General features: G+C 39.1%; 1 protein-coding gene across 17 annotated transcripts in view; it reads left to right on the top strand.

Annotated features, from left to right (window-relative positions):
- The window catches only part of LOC128247007 (uncharacterized), a 361,520-nt gene that overhangs the window by 154,335 nt on the left and 181,978 nt on the right, over positions 1 to 25,207 (top strand). For all 17 annotated transcript variants that reach the window (XR_016238539.1, XM_089342830.1, XM_089342824.1 and 14 more), the window contains one exon: positions 20,788 to 20,858. Coding sequence is in view for 16 of the 17 variants with exons in the window: in XM_089342830.1 (XP_089198956.1) it covers positions 20,788 to 20,858 (71 nt within the window). In the remaining variant the exon portion in view is untranslated. The remainder of the gene's footprint in view (positions 1 to 20,787; positions 20,859 to 25,207) is intronic.

Consider the following 25,207-nt stretch of genomic DNA (forward strand, 5'->3'; position numbering starts at 1 on the left):
CTGATGGGTTTTACTAGATAACGCACACCCACTGATGACGATGATGATGGGGATGACGATGATGATGATGATGATGACGATGGGGATGACGATGATGATGATGACGATGATGATGACGATGATGACGATGACGATGATGGTGACAGCAGCTGTGATCTTCTTGTTTAGCCACAGGTCTTTACCGATCGAGCTTTATTTTTTTCAGTCACAGTGTATCTGGGACTACAGTACTCAATGTGTTCTTCCTACATTTAATCAATTAGACTGTTACGTATGATTCTTGTGAGATTTGACTGCTATTTCTAGCAGTCAATTCATTCCCACTTTGTTTCTGTTGTATTTTCCTCAATATCTTTATTGAAAATAGTTGCATCAATTCAGAGAGAGAGCAGTGGCACATTGTCATATAGTGACATTGACAAACACAGTAACTCAGTGGCACATTGGCACATTAACTATTGGCACATTGGCACATTGTGACATTGACAAACACAGTAACTCAGTGGCACATTGGCACATTAACTATTGTCACATTGGCACATTGTGACATTGACAAACACAGTAACTCAGTGGCACATTGGCACATTAACTATTGTCACATTGGCACATTGTGACATTGACAAACACAGTAACTCAGTGGCACATTGGCACATTAACTATTGTCACATTGGCACATTGTGACATTGACAAACACAGTAACTCAGTGGCACATTGGCACATTAACTATTGTCACATTGGCACATTGTGACATTGACAAACACAGTAACTCAGTGGCACATTGGCACATTAACTATTGGCACATTGGCACATTGTGACATTGACAAACACAGTAACTCAGTGGCACATTGGCACATTAACTATTGTCACATTGGCACATTGTGACATTGACAAACACAGTAACTCAGTGGCACATTGGCACATTAACTATTGTCACATTGGCACATTGTGACATTGACAAACACAGTAACTCAGTGGCACATTGGCACATTAACTATTGTCACATTGGCACATTGTGACATTGACAAACACAGTAACTCAGTGGCACATTGGCACATTAACTATTGGCACATTGTGACATTGGCACCTATGCAATGACACCACATCTGCATATAATGCTAGAGAAATTGGATTTTAGGGTAAATATTTTGGTGTTGCATTCAACAGTGCCATAGAATATTGGAACCTGGTGCAGCCTTCCAGCTTTCTAGTTCTCAGTCAAACCGTCCAACCCATGCCAGCATAGAAAACGGACGTTAAACGACAATGACAATGATGATGTATGTATGTGTATATGTATATATGTATGTATATGTGTGTGTATAGATATGTATGTGTATATTTGTATATGTATATATATATGTATGTATATTTGTATATATGCGTGTGTGTATTTATGTGTGTATATGTATATATATGTGTGTGTATATTTATTTGTGTGTGTGTATTTATATATAGATATATGTATGTGTGTCTATATGACATGAGGCTGTTGTGTGTTGAAAGGTAAAACACGTTCACTTCATCTCTCACTTGAAGTAGACACGCACCAGCACGCATCCGTTTCTCTGGGGGACGCTGCAGGTCGATATTAGCCAAGATGATGTTTCGTATCAAATGAGAGTTTGTTGATGCATTTTGATAGGTGCTTATACGATGCTATCATATCCCCTCCCCATCCGTCTCTCTCTCTCTGTTTATATATATATATATATATATATATATATATATATATATATATATATATATATATATATATATATATAGACATATATATATATATATAGACATATATATATATATATATATATATATGTGTGTAAATATATAAAAATAAATATATATATACACACACACATATATATATATATATATATATACATACACACACACATGCATACATACACATATATATAATCACACATACACACATGTGTATGTATATACACATGCATACACATATATATATCTAAATGTAAACCTTTATCTGAATGCATTATATATACATATATAAATCTGATACATATATATGTGTGTGTGTTTGTGTATGAATGTTTGTGTGTGTGTGTAACCAGGATCCTGTTCTGTATGTAGCCTTGTGTTAGCTCATCTGTCTGTCTCTCTCTTTCTCTCTCCCTTCGTGCTGCTTTCAACTCTTGTTATAAACCTTTATGGTAATTTTACCATAAATCCTCCTTTTGTCACCATAGCCTGGTGCCATCTCTGGTTTTATTTTTTTTATTAGTTTTTGTTTTCTTTTTTTCTTCTTCCAAATTTATTTATTTGTGTCTAATTTTTATTTATGCTGCTGCTTTGCCCGCCGCCATACATTTTAGTTCACACTGCTGACGTACATAATAATAATGATAATAATGATAATAATGATAATATTAATAATAAAGATAATGATATCACTGACAGAATACAATCCTATCTTGGTCACGTAACACAAGAGGTGGGGGCCATGTACAAGGAAATAACATTGTGTGTGTGTGTGTGTGTGTGTATATACCGGATGGGGGGTAGAAAAGGTGTGTGTATGGTGGTGTAAATTTGTATGTGCGTATGATGGACATGCGTGTGTGTGTGTATGTGTGTGTCTGTCTGTCTGTCTATGTATGAATATGTGTGTGTATGTATGACTGTGTGTGATACTAAATGTGCTGTGTATAAGACGATGTTAGTGGAATGTGTGTGTGATGGTAAGTTTGTGTGTGTGTGTGTGTGAGAGAGAGAGAGAGAGGGAGAGAGGGGGGATGTCTCCCAGAACTACGATGCCGTTGAGCTTTCATGACTCAGAGAAAAAGCTCAAAGAGTCTGTGGAGGCCTGCGTGAGTCACAGCAGCGAAAGGAACCCCTAAAAAGGGAGGAGAAGGAAGAAGACAAGGCTGTGGCACACGCACGCGGGGAGAGAAGGGGTGGGGGGGACCCGGGGATCGGTGGCGATGGATGTCTATGTGAAGAAGAGAGAGAGAGGGGTCAGTCATGAATCCCGTGAGCAGAATACATAAAACTTCTCATTTCTTTTTATTTAACAAGCTCCTGACATCAACCTCAGAACCAAAGCTTCTTTTTATATCCTTTACATCCGACCATCATTGCATCTCCAGAATCCCCACCACCACCCGCTCCCACCATTAAATCAGATGAACCTTGGAGGCGGGTGTTACAACACTTTTATTTATTATTTTTTTGTCTTTTTTTTGTTTATTTTCATCCCCCCCCTTCACTTTTTGTCTGTCGCGCCATCATTAATTGCACAGTTTAGGGCGAAAGACAGGGGAAAGCGAGACTTGAGTTTAATGTTTGTCTTGAAAACAAAACCAAAGAAAAGGAAGAAAGAAAGAAACAAGACACACACACACACACACACACACACACACACACACACACACACACACACACACACACACACACACACACACACACACACACACTCACTCACTCACACACTCACGCAAACACACTGTTATTGCACATACACACAGTTCTGTGTGTAGACGGTGAGACACACATGCATCCCTACAAACCTAAATGGGTTTATTTGTTTATTGGTTTGGCTGTCATCTTGTTGTTTAAAGATGACTCAATGAACTGCTCCTATCCTTCAAATTTGCCAGCACCCAAGGGCTCTTAGCTGCTCCTTCTACCTCTCTCCCCCCTCTCTCTCTCTTCATACATGACTAGCATTGGTGTCACTGCTGTTACTTTCCGGAGGCACACATCACTAAACACGCGCGCGCACACACAAACACATCACTAAACCGACACACCCACAAATCACTAAGCACAGACACGATATTTCTGTCAATCTATTGATGCTCACTCCCTCTCATCAACCAGTTCCATGCTGTAACACATCACCACCACCACCACCACCACCACTACAAACACCACCATCGCCATCGCTGCCTTGATACCACCACCGCCTCCACCATCGAACATAGTTGCTCAATCAGGTTTCCAAGTCAGCAAACACCAAGAGAGTCATTTTGATATTGAATCTAATCAGGCTTTAACTATCACACACGCACACACACGAACGCACACACCTACAAATACGCGTGTACACACGCACGCACACACTTTCTTCTCTTCCAGCATCTACCTTTCATTGTAAGGCAGCAGCAGCAGCAGCAACAGCAGCAACAGCAACCGCCTGCGATGGCAGTGTTAGTGGCGGTGGCAGCGGCAGCGGTAGCGGCGGCGGTGGTGGTTGGCATCTGGATTAGAAGTGAACTAGAGACCTCTTGTCTTCTCTGACCCTTCTTGGAGCAGCTGCAGTACTCGGGGATGTCATGTTCAATTATGAACTCTTCTCCTTCTCTGTTTCCTGGTCCAACACACACACACACACACAGAGTCTCTTCCATTAATCCATTCCACTCATTACTGTGTTTGCACACACACACACACACACCACATAAACACACTCTTTTCGATTTCATCCATTTTCTCCTTCAAACACACACACAGCTTCTATTCGTTTACATAATTTTCTACACACACACACACACACACACGTCTGTTATGTCTCGTACACAATTATTCTCATACATACATTCAACTATTTAGTTATACATGCACACACACACAGGCACACATACACACACACACACACCTATGCAGATACGTGTGTGTATATATATATATATATACACACACACATAGAAACAAGTATATATATATATATATATATATATATATATATATATATACACACACACACACATATTGACGTGTGTATACATACACACACACACGCACGCACCTATGCAGACACATGTACACACACACACACACACACACACACAAAGACGTGTATTTTATCTTCTATCTTCCTTCCATACTGTTCCCCCCCCCCCTGCAATCTCTTATACAATCAAATACCCCCACATCTCTCAATTATATTACTGCTCCCTCCTCATTAACTCTCAACCCTCTACCGCTCTTATCTTCTGTCTTTCTCACTCACACTCCCTCTCTTTCTCTAGCTCTTACTCACACTGCTTCTCTCCTACTCTCTCTCTCTGGACCACACATCCACCCTTTCTCTCTCTCTCTCTCTCTCTCTCTCTCTCTCTCTCTCTCTCTCTCTCTCTCTAACCTGCTACTTGTCCCAGGCTCTCTTACCTTCTCTTCTATTATCCTCTTATCATTCCTAGCCACTTCCTTTTTATTCTCCCCCCCCCACCCTGCACTTCTACCATTTCAGCCCCTACTCTCCCCCCTTCTCATCCTGTTTAGCTTCACCCTTTCCCCTCCTTCCTCTTTATTCCATTCATATTACACATACACTCTTCCCTTTTATACACACAAACTACCCCCTTTCCCCCCCTAATTCTCTCTCCCTGTCTTGTAATAAATACACCTTCCTCTCCTTCTTGCTCTTTCTCCCTCTCCTCCTCTTCCAATTCAGACCACTTTCTATTTTGTCCCTCTACCCTCCTACTTCTTCTCTCCTTCCATTTCCCCTTTTCCTCCATATTTCATGTGAAATAGAGCAGCACAAACTGTCAATGGCTTCTCCGATAGGAGTGCTGCAAGGTTCTGCTCTACCTCCTGTCTTCTTCAGCTTCAACATGATTGACCTTTCCACACCTTCTCTCAGTGTCCATGCAGCGGTCTTGCATTGATGTCATAACAATAACCTTTCCTCAAAGACCTCCACAAATAACCAACATTAACCAATCAATATGACCATCAATTAGAACCCTGGTTCCTCACTGACTAGTTAATGGCAGATTCTTAGAGAAACCCCATGTTACCATACTTACACAAGGAAGCGGTAAAATTAGATGTTGGGTTTCAACAGAAATGGTGCTAAACATTACACACCTGCACAACAACAGACAAGTGATCCATTATTATTATCATTATTATTATTATTATTAAGGTGGTGAGCTGGCAGAATTGTTAGCATGCCAGACAAAATGCTTAGTAGTATTTGGTCTGCGGCTACATTCTCAGTTCTAATTCCACTGAGATATATATATATATATATATATATATATATACGACGGGCTTCTTTCAGTTTCCGTCTACCGAATCCACTCACTAGGCTTTTGCCTAAGCTGCTATTCAGTGGGACTGAACCCAGAACCATATGGTTGGGAAGCGAGCTTCTTACCACCCAGCCATGCCTGTGCCTATATATATATATATATATATATATATATATATATATATATATATAAAATCATCATGATCATATTATTATTACTTATGTATGTATGTGTGTATATATATACATACACACAGGTTAAAAAACATATATCTGTACAGGAGACGAGAAAAATGGCCTGCCTGTTTGCTTGTCTGTCTGTGCATGCATTAAAGTCACTGATCAAAGAAAAGACTCTGGAATGAAACTCCAGTTGATTTCTGGGTATCTTTATTTGAAGAAGTCTAAGAGGACAACCTCCCTCGCCCACCGCCTCCGATGTAAGTAAAACCGGCAATGGAAATTGTTTTCCTGTCATCCTGTTTCTACTTGTCAAGAGATATTTAACGATGGATGTTCCATGAGTGGCCTGTCTGTTGTACATAAATGTAGGACATACTAAGTCGATAATGTACACGAATCTCTTGAGATGGCTATCAGCTGACAAGAGGAAGCGGCCATCAGTTAGACAGCTTGTTTGTTTGTTTCTTTTTTTCTTTTTGTTTCAGTCGTTTAACTGTGGCCATACTGGAGCACCACCTTTAGTCGAACAAATCGACCCCAGGACTTATTCTTTGTAAGCCTAGTACTTATCCTATTGGTCACTTTTGCTGAACCGCTAAGGCTTCTTTCAGTTTCTGTCTACTAGACTCACTCACGAGGCTTTGGTTGATCCAAGGCCGTAGGAGAAGACACATGCCCAAGGTGCCACGCAGTGGGACTGAACTGGGAACCATGTGGTTGTACGGCAAACTCCTACCACACAGTCACAGCTGTGCCTATAGAGGAGAGTCAGTCATTCATTCATTTAAATGTCTGTTTTCCCTTGCTAGCATGGATTGGACAACGATGTATTGCATACAGGATTTGCTGTCCATGGTTGGATGCTCTTCCTGTCACTAACCCTTAACTATTTTTCAAATAAAGCATTTTTTTGTTTTTATTCCACGGTGTGCTGTTCAGTGCAGAACATAACATATAAGCTGGAGAAAGCAGAAAACTGACCCCCCCCCCTCCCCCATGCTCCTTATGGAGAGACGTGGATGGACTAAACAGAACCAGATTGAGCTATTTTAGGGCTGAGAGGGTCTCGTATCCTTATCGGCAACAGCAGGATTACCTCCCCTTCAATCTCTCTTCCTCTCGTATCTGAAATCTCTTAACGTTTCATATGTAATTACAACATTTCAGACTTGTGTATGTTGACAAATTTTTAGCATCTTGTATTCCAATTAACTTTAATTTGATTATATCTTATTATTATTATTATTATTATTATTATTATTATTTTGTTAATTTTCCATTTTCCAATTAGTGTCATATGAAATTTCGTTGAAAAATAATGTGCAGGACAACTCCCCCCCCCCTGCAAAAAAGACAAACACCTTCCCCCTCACCACCGCCACCAAATATTGTTAATGTTTTCATATTGTGAATTCTTTTGAGGAAAGAATGCATGCTTATATATATATATATATATATATATGTATATATATAAATTGTGACTGCAAAAATAAATAAATATATATATATATATATATATACACATACATACATAGACATACACACACATACGCACACACACACACACACACACACACACACACACACACACACACACACACATATGTGCACACAAAAACACATGCAGAATTCTTTATGAAATATTCCATAAAGGTGTTATCAGAGAAGAATTTGTAAAATTTGCGTAATTTATCCAAATGGCATTTGAAAGATTTCTTTCAATTTTGTTATCATCATCATTATTGTTATTAACGTCATCATCATCATCATCATTATTATTATTATTATTATTATTATTTTCACCCATATTTTATTTTATTTTATTTATTCATTACATTTAATTATTTGTGTTTCGTTTCTGTTCTTTAATTATGGAAGGTCTGTTGTTCTCTGCTACTCTTTCTTTTCTTTTTCCCTCTCTCTCTCTCATTTTTTTTTGTATTATTTTTCTTTCTTTCTTTTTTTTGCTGGGTAAGGGAAGGAGGGGGGGTCTTGTTTTTCTTTCTTTTTTTTTTAACACTTTTGTGTCACAGAACTCTCAGCAGGCAGCAAGTCATGTGAGATCATCACAAAATGGTGGCTCATTGGAATCGAAATTAGTGGCGAGAGTAATTTGTTGGCATCTGGAAGTTAGGACAAGGAAGTGTGTGTGTGTGTGTGTGTGTGTGTGTAAGGGGTTGTCGTTGTTGTTGTTGTTCCTAGTCACATGGTGGATCGAGAGAGTCAGGAGTTCTTGGACAAAAATGCCATGGACTATCGAGTTTTGGTAACCTTTTTATCTCTCACTTGTCATTGGACTGTGGCCATGCTGGAGCACCAGCTCGAAAGGTATTTTTTGGTCACATAAATCAAGTTATTAAGCTTGGTATTTATTCTATTGGCCTCTCTTTGGCAGATTGCTAAGTTACAGGGACATGAACACGCCATCAACAGTTGTCAAGTGCTGGTGGTCAGGGAGACAAACAGACAGACACATCTTTTATCTGTTTCTGACTGCAGTGGGATTGAACTTGGAACCATGTGGTTGGGACGCAAGCTTCTTACCACACAGCCACACCTGCACCTAGACACACACACACACACACACACACACACACGCACATGCACGCACACATATGTCAAGTGACCCTGGGTTCAATTCCTTTGTGTCCAACTCATGCCAGCATGGACATTAAGGGATGACGATGATGATGATATGATGGGCTTCTTTCAGTTACTATCTACCAAGTGCTCTCACAAGGCTTTAGTTGGCCAGAGGCTATAGTAGAAGACACTTGCCCAAGGTGCCATGCAGTGGGACTGAAACCAGAACCATGTGGTTGGGTAGGAAGCTTCTTACCACACAGCCACGCCTTACTAAAATTTCTCAAGGTGGTGCCCCAGCCTGGGGCACCACCAGTAAAGAAATAAAAAATATAAAATAAAACAAAAATTATGCCATGTGACTTTTTGTTCTTTTTTATGTACTGAAATTGCCATCCGTTAGTCGCCTGTGCTGGTTTCACTGAACCAAAATGACTTAATGCACAACATTTTGCTATTGAATATTGCTTTTGATATTTCTGTTCGTTATCGCTATTCCCATAATACATGTATCTATGTACATACATAATATGTCATGTGTGTGTGTATTTAAGATTAAAACTTTCACAAGTTGACTGCTCAAGTTTCATGTCAGTTACATCCTAGTTGGCATGAAACACGAGCAGTGAAATTGTGAAATGTTAAATCGTGTGTCAAGGGCCTTTTTATCAGCCTACTTTCTTTTTTTTTTTGTTTGCTTTTTTTTTAACAGTAAATGTTACTTATCAGGACAGTGTGTGTGTGTGTGTGGAAATATAAGTTACATGTAATTGAGAAAAGAATTATAAAAAAAACTGTATGTATTTTGTGAAAGGAAATCTGTGTGTGTGTGTGTGTGTGTGTGTGAAAAGGAATGTTCATGTGTGGTAGCAAGGCAAACATTAACCCTTTAGCCTCCCGATTACACTGTCAAATGTAAGGCTTATTTATTCACATTATTTTGGATTAATGATGGATTATTTCACAGCTTTGGGATTTAGATAATGTGATTGTAGAGTATGTGTGAGAGGTCAGATCAGGCCAGTTTGAACATAAAAATAAGTAAAATATTTGGGCCAGAAATGGCTAACTCAACCCCGTAGCATTCCAAAAGGGATTAAGTTGATTACATCGACCCCAGTGCGTAACTGGTACTTATTTAATCGACCCCGAAAGGATGTCTGGTCGTTAAGTACATTCATCCACAAATGGAAAGGGGGGAATAAATACTGTACTCCGGGAGAGAAATTCCTGTCACTGTTGCTTCAACAAGTTTTTGTCCAGTTCATTCCAGCATGGGGAAAATGGATGTGAATGAAAATGATGAGGATACACACACACACATTCCCCCATTACTTTTCACCCCTCCCCCTCTTTCTTCCATACTTCCTCACAACTTTCACACACACACACACACACACATTTACTCTCTCCCATCTTTCTGTCACACAAACATTTACTCTCCCCCTCTCTCTCTTTTTCATACAGAGATCTATTGTCTCTCCTCCCACTCATTTTTCACACAGACATTTGCTCCCCCTCTCCTCTCTTTCACACATACCTTTCCTCCCACCACCTAACATCTACAATTATAATTACTTTCAAGTTTATACCTGTTTTAAATTCATGTTTCATTTTATTATTATTATTATTATTGTTGCAGAATGAGGCAGTGAGCTGGCAGAGTCGATAGAAAGCTGGTCACGTTCTGAGTTCAAATTCCACCGAGGTCAACTTTGCCTTTCATCCTTTCAGGGTTGAGAAAATAAGTACCAGTTACACACTGGGGTCGATGTTATCGACTTACTCTCTTCCACCAAATTTCAGACCTTGTGTCTATTGTAGAAAGGATTATTGTTATTATTATCATAAGTTGGCAGAACCATTATCACACTGGACAAAATACGTAGCAGCACTTGACTCAGTGCCCCAGCATGGCCACAGTCTAATGCCTATTACCTAAGAAAAAGTAAATGATACACAGACACATACCTATACAACTGGCTTTTTTTTAGTTTACTTCCGCCAAATTCACAAAGGCTTGAGTTAGCCTTACAAACACACACACATACACAAATATATATATGTATGTATGTATGTATGTATGTATGTATGTATATTAAACATCACTATTAGTCTAGAATATAGTTTAAGAAGTTTTAATAAGTTTAAAATGTATCTATTTCTTTCACCAGATCCCAAAATTGCGTTCAATTGATCTTCCTGGAGTTATCTCCCTTCGTTGCTCCTATTTCGATCTTAAAACCTCAATGACTGCACTTAGCTACACAATGTATATATCTAGACCTATCATTGTCATCCACTCGAGTAATGATCTTCATTAATCATTGCCGCATACTTTAGTCTCCTGGTCATCATCATCATCGGCGCCGTCATCGTTATGGATGTTGTCATCACCACCAGCCATTCAGTCTGTTCTTTTGTTCTCAGTACAACGAGTTTCGACTGTTTCGTCACCCCCACCTCTTCTCTCTCTTAATAGTCTGCTGTCATCACCGCCGCCACCACCTCTACCACTGCACTGCACTCACTCACTCACTCACTGCCCATTTAATAAACATACTTTGTGTAAACTGTCATTATATCACTCTCTCCCTATGTATGTGTGTGTGTGTGTATATATATATATGTATATATATTCACATACATATATATACACATATTCTTTTACTTGTTTCAGTCGTTTGACTGTGGCCATGCTGGAGCACTGCCTTGAAACCCAAATTGAACCTAGGACCTTTTTTTGTTTTAAGCCCAGCACATTTCTATCAATATCTTTTGCTGAACAGGGACTTGAACACCTCAACATCAGTTGTCAAACGGTGATGGCTGGGAGCAAACAGACACGTACGCATAGGCGCACACACACACACACACACACACACACACGCACACATCATGGGATTGTTTCAGTTTCTGTCTACCAGATCTCCTCACAAGGCTTTGGTTGGCCCAGGGCTTATAATAGGAGATACTTGCCCGGAGGTGCCACGCAGTGGGACTGAACCCAGAACCATGTGGTTGCTTCTTACCATGCCTGATCTTCGTGTATTTGTATTTGAATTTCTTGTCTGTCTGTCCCTCTCTTTACATTTATCTGTGTATTTTTGTATTCATATTGTGTGTGTGTGTGTGTGTGTGTGTGTGTGTGTCTGTGTTTCTGATTGTCTCTCATCCTTCATATATATGAGTGTGTGTGTGTTTATGTAGCTGTAGTAGTGTGTGTATACGTGCGATACCATAAATATTTTGATTAGTTAGTGCAATGTAGAGTTTGAAGTTATTACAGTGGGTCGTTTATCTTGGCATGGAGGTCGATGGTTCAGGTTTGTGTCAATATATAGGTCAGTCGATATAACACACACACACACACTGTCAGCATATATCTATATACATACAGATTTAGATATATAGACCTTGTTATATATATAATCACACACGCATGCAAAGCGGATGGTTAATAAGTCAATATACAGGCCTTGCTCTATAATCACATGTATGTATGTACGTACACGCTGGCTGGTTATTGTCTGTCTATTGTATGTTTTGCTATAAAACGTGTTTGTGGACTCAGAATGGATAGTGAGTTGTTTTACGAGAGTATATGTATATATATATATATATATATATATATATATATATATATATATATATATATATATATATAGGTTTTGCTCTCAAGTTGTACCTTCTACATACACTAGTGATTGGTATGGATTTAGTATCATTAAAAAGGTGTTGTGGTATAATTGTGTGTGTGCGTCTGAGTACATTCACACGCATGATGTGTGCGTGTGTGTGTGTATATATATATATATATATATATATACACATATATATATATATATATAAGTCAGTAAATAGTGGGGTTGTGTTAACCGCACGTGGAGAAATAATAGGAAAATGAAGAATAAGGTAGAATGCTAAACTGGAAGCATATTTTAATAAAGGTTTCTAACCGGCTTTCATTGCGAAGCAAATTTTCAAGAAGGAGAATGAAAATGTTTTTTTACAAAGAAGTACAAAATGAAGAAAATAATATATAAAAAAAATAATATATAAAAAAATAAATATACCAATACATTATATTGTCTTTGAGCTTTTGAAGTTCAATAGTAGTTTATGTATATAATGGTTGGAAAAATAAGGATGCATGAGATTTGAGAATTGTGTTAGGTTTAAAAAAAGGGTTCAAAGTTTGTGTTAATCAGGAAGTGTGGTGTCAAAACAGGAAGTGTGTGTAAGGGGAGACAAATGTTTTTAGTTGGAGTTATGAACTATATAAATATATGTTTGTGTGTGTGTGTGTGAGAGTGTGTGTAGATATATGTGCATGTATGTATGTATATGTAAAGGTGCATGGCTCAGTGGTTAGAAGGTCTGGTTTACAGTTGTGTGGTAGTGAGTTCGATTCCCAGACTGTAGTGTGTGTTGTGTTCTTGAGCAAGACACTTTATTTCATGTTGCTCCAGTTCACTTATCTGTAGAAATGAGTTGTGATGTTACCAGTGCCAAGCTGGTGATGTTAGCTAACAAGCGCTTCCCTTAGGCTTGGCTATCGATCGCCACTGTGTTGGATGGCTATCCTGTTACGGAGACATCGAGGCAACCTCGCATTTATGACTGCTTGAGAATCTGAAATTTTTGACTACCACCAGTATAATAGTATAAATACAGAATGCTGGGTATGACTTTTACCTGAGAATGTACCTTAAGAATGTGAAAATATCAGACAAAGCTATGTAGGCCTATAGGCCGACTTACGACCAAATTGACTTACGACTAGTCAGACGGAACCAATTGGAGTCCATATGACTCATGAGGCTCTGTATAAGAGTTTAGATGGCTTGGTTGTATGCAAGCAAAATACAGGAGTATTTTAAAGGTTCATGAACAAATTTTGTTCTAGGAATCTATTTATTGCAAGAGACAGTTGAGTTTCTTTCTCTCAAGTTTTCCATAGTTCAACCCACACAAGTTAATGTGTGAAAAGCAAAATGGAATTTTGAAAGGAGCATCTATAAAACTAGTTTTTAAACATCAACTGGTTATGGGGTGGGGTGTCCTCCAGAATAAAATAGTAATTAAAGGGGTCTGTAGATAAAAAATGACTGTGAATCACAATTTTAGATGTATTTATTGCAAGAAATAGCTCACCTTCTTTTGTCGAATGTTTTCCATAGTTCAATCTACGCAAATTAATGTGTGAAAACAAAAAAACAGAACAGGAATTTTGAAAGAAGTATCTATAGAACTAGTTTTTGACTCTTTAGCATTTAAACCAATCATATCTGACCCCAAATTTTCTACTTGTTATATCTGGCCTCTCACACCTACTTAACAATGTCATTCTAAAAATAAAACATTCACATCATTGAAATCTCAAAGCCATGAGATAATCCATAATTAATACAAAATAATGTGCATACATGTTCAAACATGTATGCAAATGTTCAACACCCATGCACATTCACAAGCTTCTACCCGCACTCTCGCATCCACCCCCATTGCGTAGTTAGTAGACCTGCTAGAAATAGCAACCCAATCTCCCTTGCCGTCTTTTAAAAAATAGAAAGACACACAAGACAAAGTAATATCCAAGATAACCCTGAAGAGCCAGGATGGTCATGACTGGAATCCCTTTGATCCCACTGGATCAGAGTTGAGCTGAACTAATTGCACATAGATTGCACACCAGGCACTGTCACATGGGCTACAAGAACCCATTGTGACTCTAGTGATGTGACGTACTGTTGTATAGAAATGACGACAGTCCACTGTCTGTTGCAGAAAGAGACTACGACACATCCTTCTAATAATATCTCTCTCTGTCATCTCCCCTACTCTCTCTCTTTCTCACACACAACTATGATGTTATAGGCAACATTGCCATACAGAGTAGCAAGAATAAAGACACACACGTACACACATGTAACTCGCTATTTATAGTCACATACCCACACACTCTACTCGTAATTTCTGCCTAAATTTATCATCAAGAAGAACGTTGTCAGTCTTTATTGATGTGTCTGTGTGACTACGACCGACTGGTAACGATACAGGCTGGCTTTGTGATGTAAAAGTTTTCTTTGAAAAGCGACTCTTCCTGCCTGAATGAAATTTGACCTCTGTCTAATTGGCAAGAAGCCTTTTAAAAGTGGATAGAGTCGCTATTCTCACATGTGTGAAATATTACTGCATGGGGGAAGGAAATAACACTTAAATACTTTAACATAATCTCGTTGAACTCGCTTGACTTTGCCATTTTGATGTTTCTACAGTTTCCAGGCTTGGTCTGTGATGAGGAAATTTTCCTCAAAGACAACAGGATGATGGTTTTAGAACGGTACAACTAACTGTATGGTAGTGGGGTTAGGAATTCTGCTTTGCAGACATATTGGTTCTGAGTTCCATTCATCCTTAAGGTGTAGCATCCTGGATGAGTTTTCTCTACCATGGTCTCCGGTTGACTAATGGCTTGGCAGTGGAATTTGGTTGATGGAACCTCTACAAAATTCTTTGGTTTGCGCACGTACGTGTGTGTAAACAAAAATTAGCCAAGAGAAACAACTCTAAGTAGCCAGTGGCATGTATTTAAAGACTAAATAACATACACACACATATATGTGTGTGTATGTGTTTGTCCCCCCCCCATCGCTTGACAACTGGTGTTGGTATGTTTACGTCCCCGTAACTTAGCGGTCCGGCAAAAGAGACTGATAGAATAAACACTAGGTTTTCGCTACCCATGGTAACTATTAGCATATTTACATTGTCAAGGTTTTTTAAAACTGAGATAATATTAATACATACATAAACTAATATATATATATATATATATATATATATATATATATATATATATATATATATATATATATATATATATATATATATATATATATAAAGAATAAAAAGAATATATATATATATATATATATATATATTCTTTTTATTCTTTTGTCATTTGAGACTGGGTGGGTGGGGGTGGAGGTAAGTTGCAGAGGCACGAGTTAAAAAAAGTGTGGGTGAAGTACAGGTCCTCGTCGTACTTCAACCATTTTTACAAATTTCCGGATACTGGCTGTTGTTGTCGTCGCCGCCGCCGTCATCGTTGTTCTGTTTGGTGACTAACGAGATAACCAGCCAGCAGCCTATTGTGTTTGTTATTGTTCGGAGTTATTCTGTGAGCAGTAATAAAACAACATCGTCCCCCATTATTATTGTCAGTCCCGTTGTTCTTCAGTCAACTTTGTAATGGCTTCTTTTATTGATTCTGTGCGGGTTGGTGGGGGAGGGGGATGCTAATTTCTTGTTTGCTTGATAAACTAGTTACATATTACACAGCCTGAAACATCACCACCACCACCACCACCATCATCATCATCATCATCATCATAATCCTATTTTTAATAAGAGCGGCATTTCATCTGTCCGTTCTGAGCTCAAATTCTGCCGAGGTTGACTTTGCCTTTCATCTTTTCGGGATTAATAAATTAAGTATCAGTTGCGTACTGGGCTCGATCTAATCGACTACCCCCCCCCCCCCCCCCCAAAAAAAAAAATTCAGGCCTTGTGCCTGGAGTAGAAAAGATTATTATTATGTTTCTCCTATCTTCACCACCATTTCATCATCATCATCATCATCACTTGTGGACATGTTGTGTCAAGTAAGTAAATAGTTGAGTTAGTGTCACTGCCACCGCCATCCGTTCTTTGTCTTCTCCCACTGCCCTCCCTCCCCTCCCTCCCCTCTCCTTCCCCTCCCTCCCCTCTCCTCTCTCCCCCTCTCCCCTCCGTATGTGTATGTGTATATGTGTGTGTGTGTGTAACATCCATGGTTTACACTATGGTGCAACATTAGCTTTGTCTCCCACACACATCCTGTAGCGTCCATTGATGGATCATTCCATATCATCACCATCACCATCATCATCACCATTGTATATTATTCAATTAAGTCTCATTGATTAAACTTCCTTAATGACTACAAATAGTTTTAAAAATCAGAATAGTTCTCATTTAATTTCATAATTATCTTTTGACTTTTGTTGCACTTAATTACTATTTCCGTCTAGTTTTGTTTTTTCTTTTCTTTATTTCGTTCTTTCCTCCCCATTTTCGATGTAATAACTGAATTATTGTCTCATAATTTACGTATTTAAGAAAAATGTACAGAACCATGCACGCCGTTACATGTATAATTACCCCCTCCCCCCTCTTTTGTTTATTTTATGTTTTAGATTCTTTTTGAATGTACTGAAGGGGAGCAGCCAAAGGTTACAGGCGTGGCTGTGTGGTAAGAAGCTTGCTTCCCACCGGCATGGTTCCGGTGGTACCTTGGGCAAGTGTCGTCTGCTATAACCTAAACTTACAACCTCAATCACGTCAATGAACCACCACTTCGTCTCATTCATTTAAACGAATTAACATTAACGACATGTTGATAAGACCACCACCACCATCATTATCTCTTGTAATACATCGTCATCATCATTATCTGTGTAAATAGATCACCCCTCCCCCCACATCGTCATCATTATTATCTCTACAATTCATCATTATCTTTCGACACTTACAGACAGTCACAGATCTCCGAATTCATCATGTCCATTTTGGTGTTGGCACACACCTCACACCCACCCCATCATATTACCCCACCCCACACACATGTCCACCTTGGACATATATCTCGTCCTGTTAGCGTTTCTCGAATTATCGCCCCGTGCTGTTGTTGCTTCTACATTTGAGCGGATTTTTATTAAAAGATGTCTGTTAAAATTACCATATTTCTTCTGTTCAGCTGCATGGAACTCCGGCCACGTCTGCTGGCCATCGACATTGGGTCGGCGGCATCAGTTACTCTGTATGTATATGTGTGTGTTGTGTGTGTGTGTATAGATGTGTATATGTATTATGCATATATGTGTGTTATATATGTATATTATGTGTATGTGTGTCCTGTAACAATCGTTGCCGACACAATTCTGACCCTATCCAGTAACTCTACAAGAAAAGCTCTGTTTATTTTATCCATTTCAAATCTGATAGCAAGAGAGAGAGAGAGAGCTGATGGTGGTGGTGTGAAATGTCTGGGCGTCCTTCTCTCCACCGCCACCACCACACCGGCTATCATTACTAATAGTTTTATTTTCCCTTCCAATAATGTTTGACTTCATGTATTCCATCCAACCTGTAGAGGGTGGGTCAGGTCTGGTCAACTGAAGTAGGATGTCGATGGAGAAAGGAAAGAAAAGGTGTTGAGCTTATGGTGGTGGTGGTGGTGGTGGGGTGCTGGTAGTGATGGTGTTGGGTGGGGGTAGTGATGATGGTCCGTGATGGTGTCGGGGTGGGGGGGTTTAGTAATGATGGTTTGTGGTAGTGATGGTAGATCGTGGTGGTAGTGGTGATGATGATGGTAATTCCTGGTTGTTTGTGATGCCGGCAACAATAGTGGCTTGTGTTGGCGGCGACAGAAATGGTAGTGAGATTTGTGTCCAGCAGACAAATGTCACCTAGACAATTTTCATATCCCATTATACAATATAGCGCCAGATTTATTTATAAAAAAAAAAAACATCTGTAGAACCACACACACACACACATACATCACTAATGCATAGACTCCCACACACACATACAGTTTTAAAGTTTTACTGTAATTTATTGTCAATTAATTAATCTGCCTGAGATTATCTGCTTATCTGAGATTATCTGCTTATCTGAGATTATCTGCTTATCTGAGATTATCTGCTTTATTCCATTGTTTGATTATAAGTTTAGATACTTGTGTATGTGGTTGATTATATATAGTGGTAGGGGACAGATAATGGAGAGGGAAGGGCCTGCAGTAAACTGGATTAAACCAGACCCGCCCCCTCCTAATGGAGATTTAGTTTGTTTATATATGTATATATATATAATTATAAAGTTATGTAAATGACAAAGGAATAGGAATTATCTAATCAACTTCATTAGCTTACAGCTGTTTCCACTATAAGAAGTAATGTGCTAAGAGCTGAGTGCTTGTTTGTTGTATTATTGTGTCCTTGGCTCTAAGTGCATTGTGTCCTATAGCAAAAACAACAATAAGCTAATGAAGTTCCTTGCATAGTTTATTATTCCCTTGTCATTTAACATGTTAACTGTTATGGCCTGTTACCAGAACTTACCGGTGACACCATGTATTTCATGGGGTCGCACTGCATACTGTTAAAACCCTTTCTGATACTAACCCAGCTGAAACCGGCTCTGGCTCTGTAGTACAAATGTCTTGTTTTCAAAAGTTCTGAATTAAATTCTTCCACCAAACCTTAGTCACAGTTTATGTTCCTAACACTAGCTTAATGATAATAATGAAGTTATTTTACTAAATTCTTTGTTATATTTAAAATTAACTGAAAGAAACACAGAGAATCTCAAACACTCAGACACACACACCATTGTCAGTCCATTTTCTATGCTGGCATGGATGGATTGGCTGGTTCGAGAGGATTTGGCAAGCTTGAGAGTTGTACCAGTTCCCATTCTTTGTTTTTACATGGTTTCTATGGCTCAATACCCTTCTTAGTGCCAACCACTTTACAACAGAGTGTACAGGATGCTTTTTACATGGCACCAGTACCAGTGCTTTCAGTTTCTGTCTACTAAATCGGCTGACAAAGCTTCGGTTGACTCGAGGCCATAGTAGAAGATAGTTACCTGCCCAAGGTATGCTGTGCATTGAGACTAAACCTAAGATCAGATGACTGGAAAGCAAGCTTCTCAATATGTCTGCGCCAAAGCATATATGTGTATGCGCCTGTGCATGGATGCATGCATATATGCACATGCATACGCACCTGTCTAGTTAAGATAGGTACTGGTCATTGATTGTGCACAATTGTAAGAAGCTATTAACTAACAGACATGGTGGTGCTATCAGCTGGACTTGTACAAAATATGTGCAGATAAGAGAGAGAAAAACCTGTCCCGTCTTACTCTGTTCAGTGTTTGTTCATTGTTGACTGACAGACTTAATGTCATCCAGCTATTGCCAGGCGCAGAGCAGACCCAGCTGTCGCTTGAATTGATTGGGAGGACCCCCCCCCCCCCCGCTCTAATCTTCCTATGGTCAGAAGGGCTGGCATTTTTCATCTGTCTGGTGGCCATGGATGTTAGATAATGCATGGGAGAGTACAGTTGCAGGCAGGGCTGTGGAGTTGGAGTCGGAAACAATTAAGGGGTAGCTGGAGTTGGAATCAGTAAAACTATACCGACTCTGACTCACAATGTCTTTATTCTCTAATGTAAACCACTTATAACATAGAGGCCTACTCAAAGAACAAGTGTATGCATATGCTTTATGAGATATGTAGACCACAATCACTTAATTACATAAAGAGGAGTCGGAGCCGGAGGTGCCAATAGTAGAGGAGTCGGAGTCGAAGTTTTTTGTTTTGACTCCACAGCCCTGGTTGCAAGTACAAGGGACAACTTCCTTCCAAACTCATCATCATCACCCTCAGTGTTCTTTCTATCCTGTGGTGAATTGGCAGAACCCTTGGCCTGCCAGACGAAAGGTTTAGTGGTATTCCGTTGGCCTTTACATTCTGAGTTCAATTTCTGCTGGGGTCGACTTTGCCTTTTTATCCTTTCAGGGGTCTATAAAGTAATTACCAGTCAAGTAGTCAACTCTTCTCCCCTCTTCCAAAGTTGCCAGCCTTGTGCCGAAATCAGAAAGAATTATGATTCTTTTTAAGGTAAACTGGCAGAATCATTAATGTGTTGGACGAAAATGCTTAACAGCATTTCTTCTGGCACTTCACGTTCTGAGTTCGAATCCCACCAAAGTCAACTTACCCTTTTGTCCTTTTGAGGTCAATAAAGTCAAGTACCAATCAAGTACTCACCCCCCAACTCCACCTGAAAAATTGCCGACTTTGTGCCAAAATTTGAAACCATTATTTTTTTTTTCTTCTTTCTTTCTGTTATTTCTTTCCCTTTTAATTTCACTTAATCCTTTTTGTTTGTTTTTCCAGATTGTGTCTACGTGGACAGTTGCCGTGCTGACCAGCCACATTATATATGTACCATTCAGAATTTTAGGATTGTAAGTACACTCTTCACACCTTTTCATTTAAACCCTTTTTGTTTTTCTTTATATTATTATACACACACACACACACACACACACACACACACACACACACACACACACACACATATACACAGGGTGGCCCAAAGTAGGTTTAGAGTTATTCAATTATCTTTTTCGCATTTCATAGATCAGTTTAGATCTTAATTATGGAAAAATAGGAAACCATTATTCTCTGGTAATTCAGTTAATTTTGTCAAGATCCCTTTTCGTTCTTGAGCATGATTTTAACTTAGACTCTGATGTCTTTACAAGGAAACGATTCCATGGGGAAAAGAATGGCTACAAAGAGGGATTTATACTTAAATATTCATTGTCTGAAAGTCTCTACTTTTTGCTGTCTTGTTTTGAACATACATACATACATATATATATATATATATATATATATATATATATATATATATATGCATTGTATCTGGTTTATCCTGTGTGGTGACATAAGGCGGAAATATTAATACTGTTTGTATGTTTGTGTGTGTGTGTGTTGTTAAGTTGAAACATTGTGCCATCCATTAAGAGAAGATGTAAGGTAGTTTTGATGAGAATCACAGAGGTATTAAAACGCTGTCTGGGTCTAATGAGTAGGAGACGAGTGGCAAACATCAGTTTGGCACCGCAAGGTAAAGAAGCAACGATTGAACGAGAGGAAAGAGGTTTTTTTTTTCTAGTTAATACACACTTAATTAGAGAAGAATATAAGAAATGAAAACCGCATTGGTAATGTTACGTGTGTGAGGAGAGAGAGTGAAAGAGAGAGAGAGAAGGGTAGTGATGGTGGTGGTGGTGAAGCAGGAGACTGATTGGAGATTGGTTTGTGTGTGTGGATGCATAGGTTTATATTATTGTTGTGTGTGTATTTATGTGTATCAGTTTGTGTTTATACATATAATTCTGTCTAGATGTATGTATGTTGGGTTTGTAAATATATGTATGTTGTGTGTGTAAATATATGTATGTGTGTTGTGTGTGTAAATAAATGTATGTTGTGTGTGTGTGTGTGTATGTGTAAATATATGTATGTTGTGTGTGTGTATCTAAATATATGTATGTTGTGTGTGTGTGTGGAAATATATGTATGTATGTTGTGTGTGTGTGTGTGTGTGTGTGTGCATATTTGTCTTTGTGTATTTGGTATATATACTGTGTGTGTGTGTATGAGTCTTCCAGCTTGCTAACCATAGTGAAACCACCCAACCCATGCCAGCATGGAAAAACGGACGTTAAATGACGATGATGATGATACATACGCTGTATGTATAATTGCCTGTGTGTATCTGTATTGTATATGCGTATGTTTATACACAAACCCGCCCGCCCACACACACAGAGTGACCGTGTGAGTGTCCTTGTGTAATGGAGTCCAAGAACATGCTTTTGTCTTTCTTAAACTGTTTGATTGAAGTTCTTCCATGGCCACTCCAACTACTACTGTCTGTGGTGGTGGTGGTGTTGGTGGTGGCCGAGATCGAGCTGGAAGTTTCCTCCGTTCTGCCGGCTCTTTATGTTATGCCGCCGCCGCCGACGTCTGCTTTGAAATGCTATGAACAGTTTATCACGCCATTGTTTAGAAATTCTATCTGGCTTCGGGGACTTTACGAACCACTTGAAATCGTTACTGGCTTCTTTTTCTCGGCAACTTTATTGTTTTTCTCTGGAAAGTTGACTTTGCTTTCACAGTGTTTATTGGTGACTACGGTGACGGGCCTGGGGTGGGGGATGGATTGCAGTGGTGGTGGCGGCGGCGGTGATGGTGGTGAAGGTTGAAAGAGACAGAGAGGGGGGGGGAACTGAGCCACTCTCTCTGTGCCTCTTGCTTGTTGTCCCCCTCTCTCTCTTTCCCCCTCTTACTCTTCCTCTTGATCACTACCTTTTTCCTTCCACCTCTCTCTCTCTCTCTCTCACCTTGCTGTTCACTTCTTCATCTCTCTTTTCATCTGTTTCTCCGTTAGAGCTTTACTTTTCTCTCTACTCTACTCTCTCTCTCTCTTTTTGTACTCTATCTCTTTTCTCTCTCTCCTCTCCTCCCTCTCTACTGTCTCTGTTCTCCCTCTCAACTCTCTATACTTTATCCCCCTCTCTCATCTCCCTCTTCCATTTGATGGTTACCTCCCCTTCCTCCCTCTCTGTCTCCTCCTTCTTGATCTTTAATTCCCCCTCCATATCTCCCTCTCTCTTAGTCTGTTCCTACTCTCGAGCTCTTCTTCCCCCTCCAATTCTCCCCCTTCTCTCTCTCTCTATTCTCCTCTTGATGGCCAATGCTCCCTTCCACCTCACTCCGCCACCGTCCTCTCCCTCTCAGTCTGCATGTCCCTTCTCCTGGTCTCCGTTTCTCTCCCTCTCTCCGTTCCTCCTCTCGTGCTGTACTTACCCTTTCACTTCACTCCCCCCACCCTCAATCTTCATGTCCACTCTCCATGTCTCCCCCTTCCTCCTCTTGATCTCCACTCCCCCTTCCTCCCCCCTATTCTTCCTCGTTGAACGATGACACATGTTCAGAGAAGCATGATAAAGAGATATGCTTTATGAGATACGAATCTCAAATCTCCCAGTTATCCTTCCACACACACACAAATATATGCGACACACAGGACATATATACATACGTGCATGCGTGTATATATATATATAAATATATAAGTATAATGGTAAATGCATTTGTTATCTAAAATATATTTGTGCATGAATTGCCTCTCAGAGGGAAATCATTTGTAACAATGGCCGATGTCCAGCAGCAATACATACAACCGCTGTCCGGGCCCTGATAGGCAATCACCTTCTAAACAAATCTAATTTCCTCAAGCAAAAGAGCCATAATTTCTGGTGAAATAGAGCCCTAATTTTCTCTTTGTAAATCTTGAAAACTGGCCAACGGACACTCGCACACAGGGAGAGAGAGATAACCTTGCAAATTACACACATATATAGACATACATACACACATATAGACACACATATGTATGCATATATATATATATGACATATGTGTCTGTGCACATTGATAACACATGCACTTTCTATCCGTTCAGTCTTGTAAATTGCTCTCTGTTCCATCGTTTGGTGATGGTGGAGGTGACGCTTGTTGTTGTTGGCGGCGGTGGTGGTGGTGGTGGTGGTGCTGCTGTTTATTGCAGTGAATGATTAGTTCTCTGCTGATGAACTCGGATTGACTTTAACCTCAATTTCATAGAAATAAATTCTCGATTGATTTCGGCCAGGAAGTCGGATAGGAAAAAGGTTTCGGCAAAACATTTTGCAGATTAAGCAAATCTTTACAGTCGAGCATAAGAAAGACAGAAATGGAGGAGAAAAAAGAGAGAGAGAAGGAGAGGTGAGGGGCGAATAATGGTAATAATAATAATAATGATAACAACAGCTAGTAATAATAAAATAATTATTAATGAATCAACTTGTCGGTCTTGAAGTTCTTGGCTGTTTTGCACTTCTTGGTCTCAGCGCTGTTAACATGATGTGAAGATGGTGTGTGTGTATATATATGTGTATGTACATGTGTGTGTGTGCATGCATGTATATATATATATATATATATATGTGTATATATATATATACACATATATATGTATGCATATGTATATATATGTATGTATGTATGTATATGTATATATATGTATGTATATGTATATATATATGTATGTGTATGTATGTATATATATGTGTATGTATATGTATGTGTGTGTATAAATGTATGTATATGTGTGTGTGTGTATGTATATGGTATTACATTGTATCCTCTACTGCACTATATTACCAAAGCTAACTGGCTGCACCAATCCATTATTATTATTATTAACCACTATTATTATTATTATTATTATTATTATTATAGTCTTGCAACGTTGAGTGGTGGATGGACGTAGAATATAAATGTCTTTGTTAAGGTTAAGACTAAATATTCTTAACATATGAACTTAAAACTCTTACTAAAATGGCATTGCTGAGATTTACAATTTATAACGTGGAGAGAGAGAGAGAGGGGGGGGGGGGGAGATAGTGATGGTGAATGGTTGTGTGCACGGTTCTAGTCTATGGATGTGAGATTACCAGCCAGTTTGTTGCCATTTAATCTCAGTTGAGCTTTCTTTAATAATTATTGCCATGACAAGCTGTATAATAATAATAATAATAATAATTTCTTTGCCACCTGGGCAAAGGATGAGGGGGGACTAATGATGATGATGATGTCTCATCTGCCATAGGGGCATAGGTGAAGGGGACATTAAAAGTACAGTCTATAATTTGTGTGTGGATTTACACAAAAGACGAGAGGAAAGAAAGGAAAAAGA

Source organism: Octopus bimaculoides, chromosome 26, assembly GCF_046866305.1.
Source record: "Octopus bimaculoides isolate indiv1 chromosome 26, ASM4686630v1, whole genome shotgun sequence".
NCBI lineage: Eukaryota > Metazoa > Mollusca > Cephalopoda > Octopoda > Octopodidae > Octopus > Octopus bimaculoides.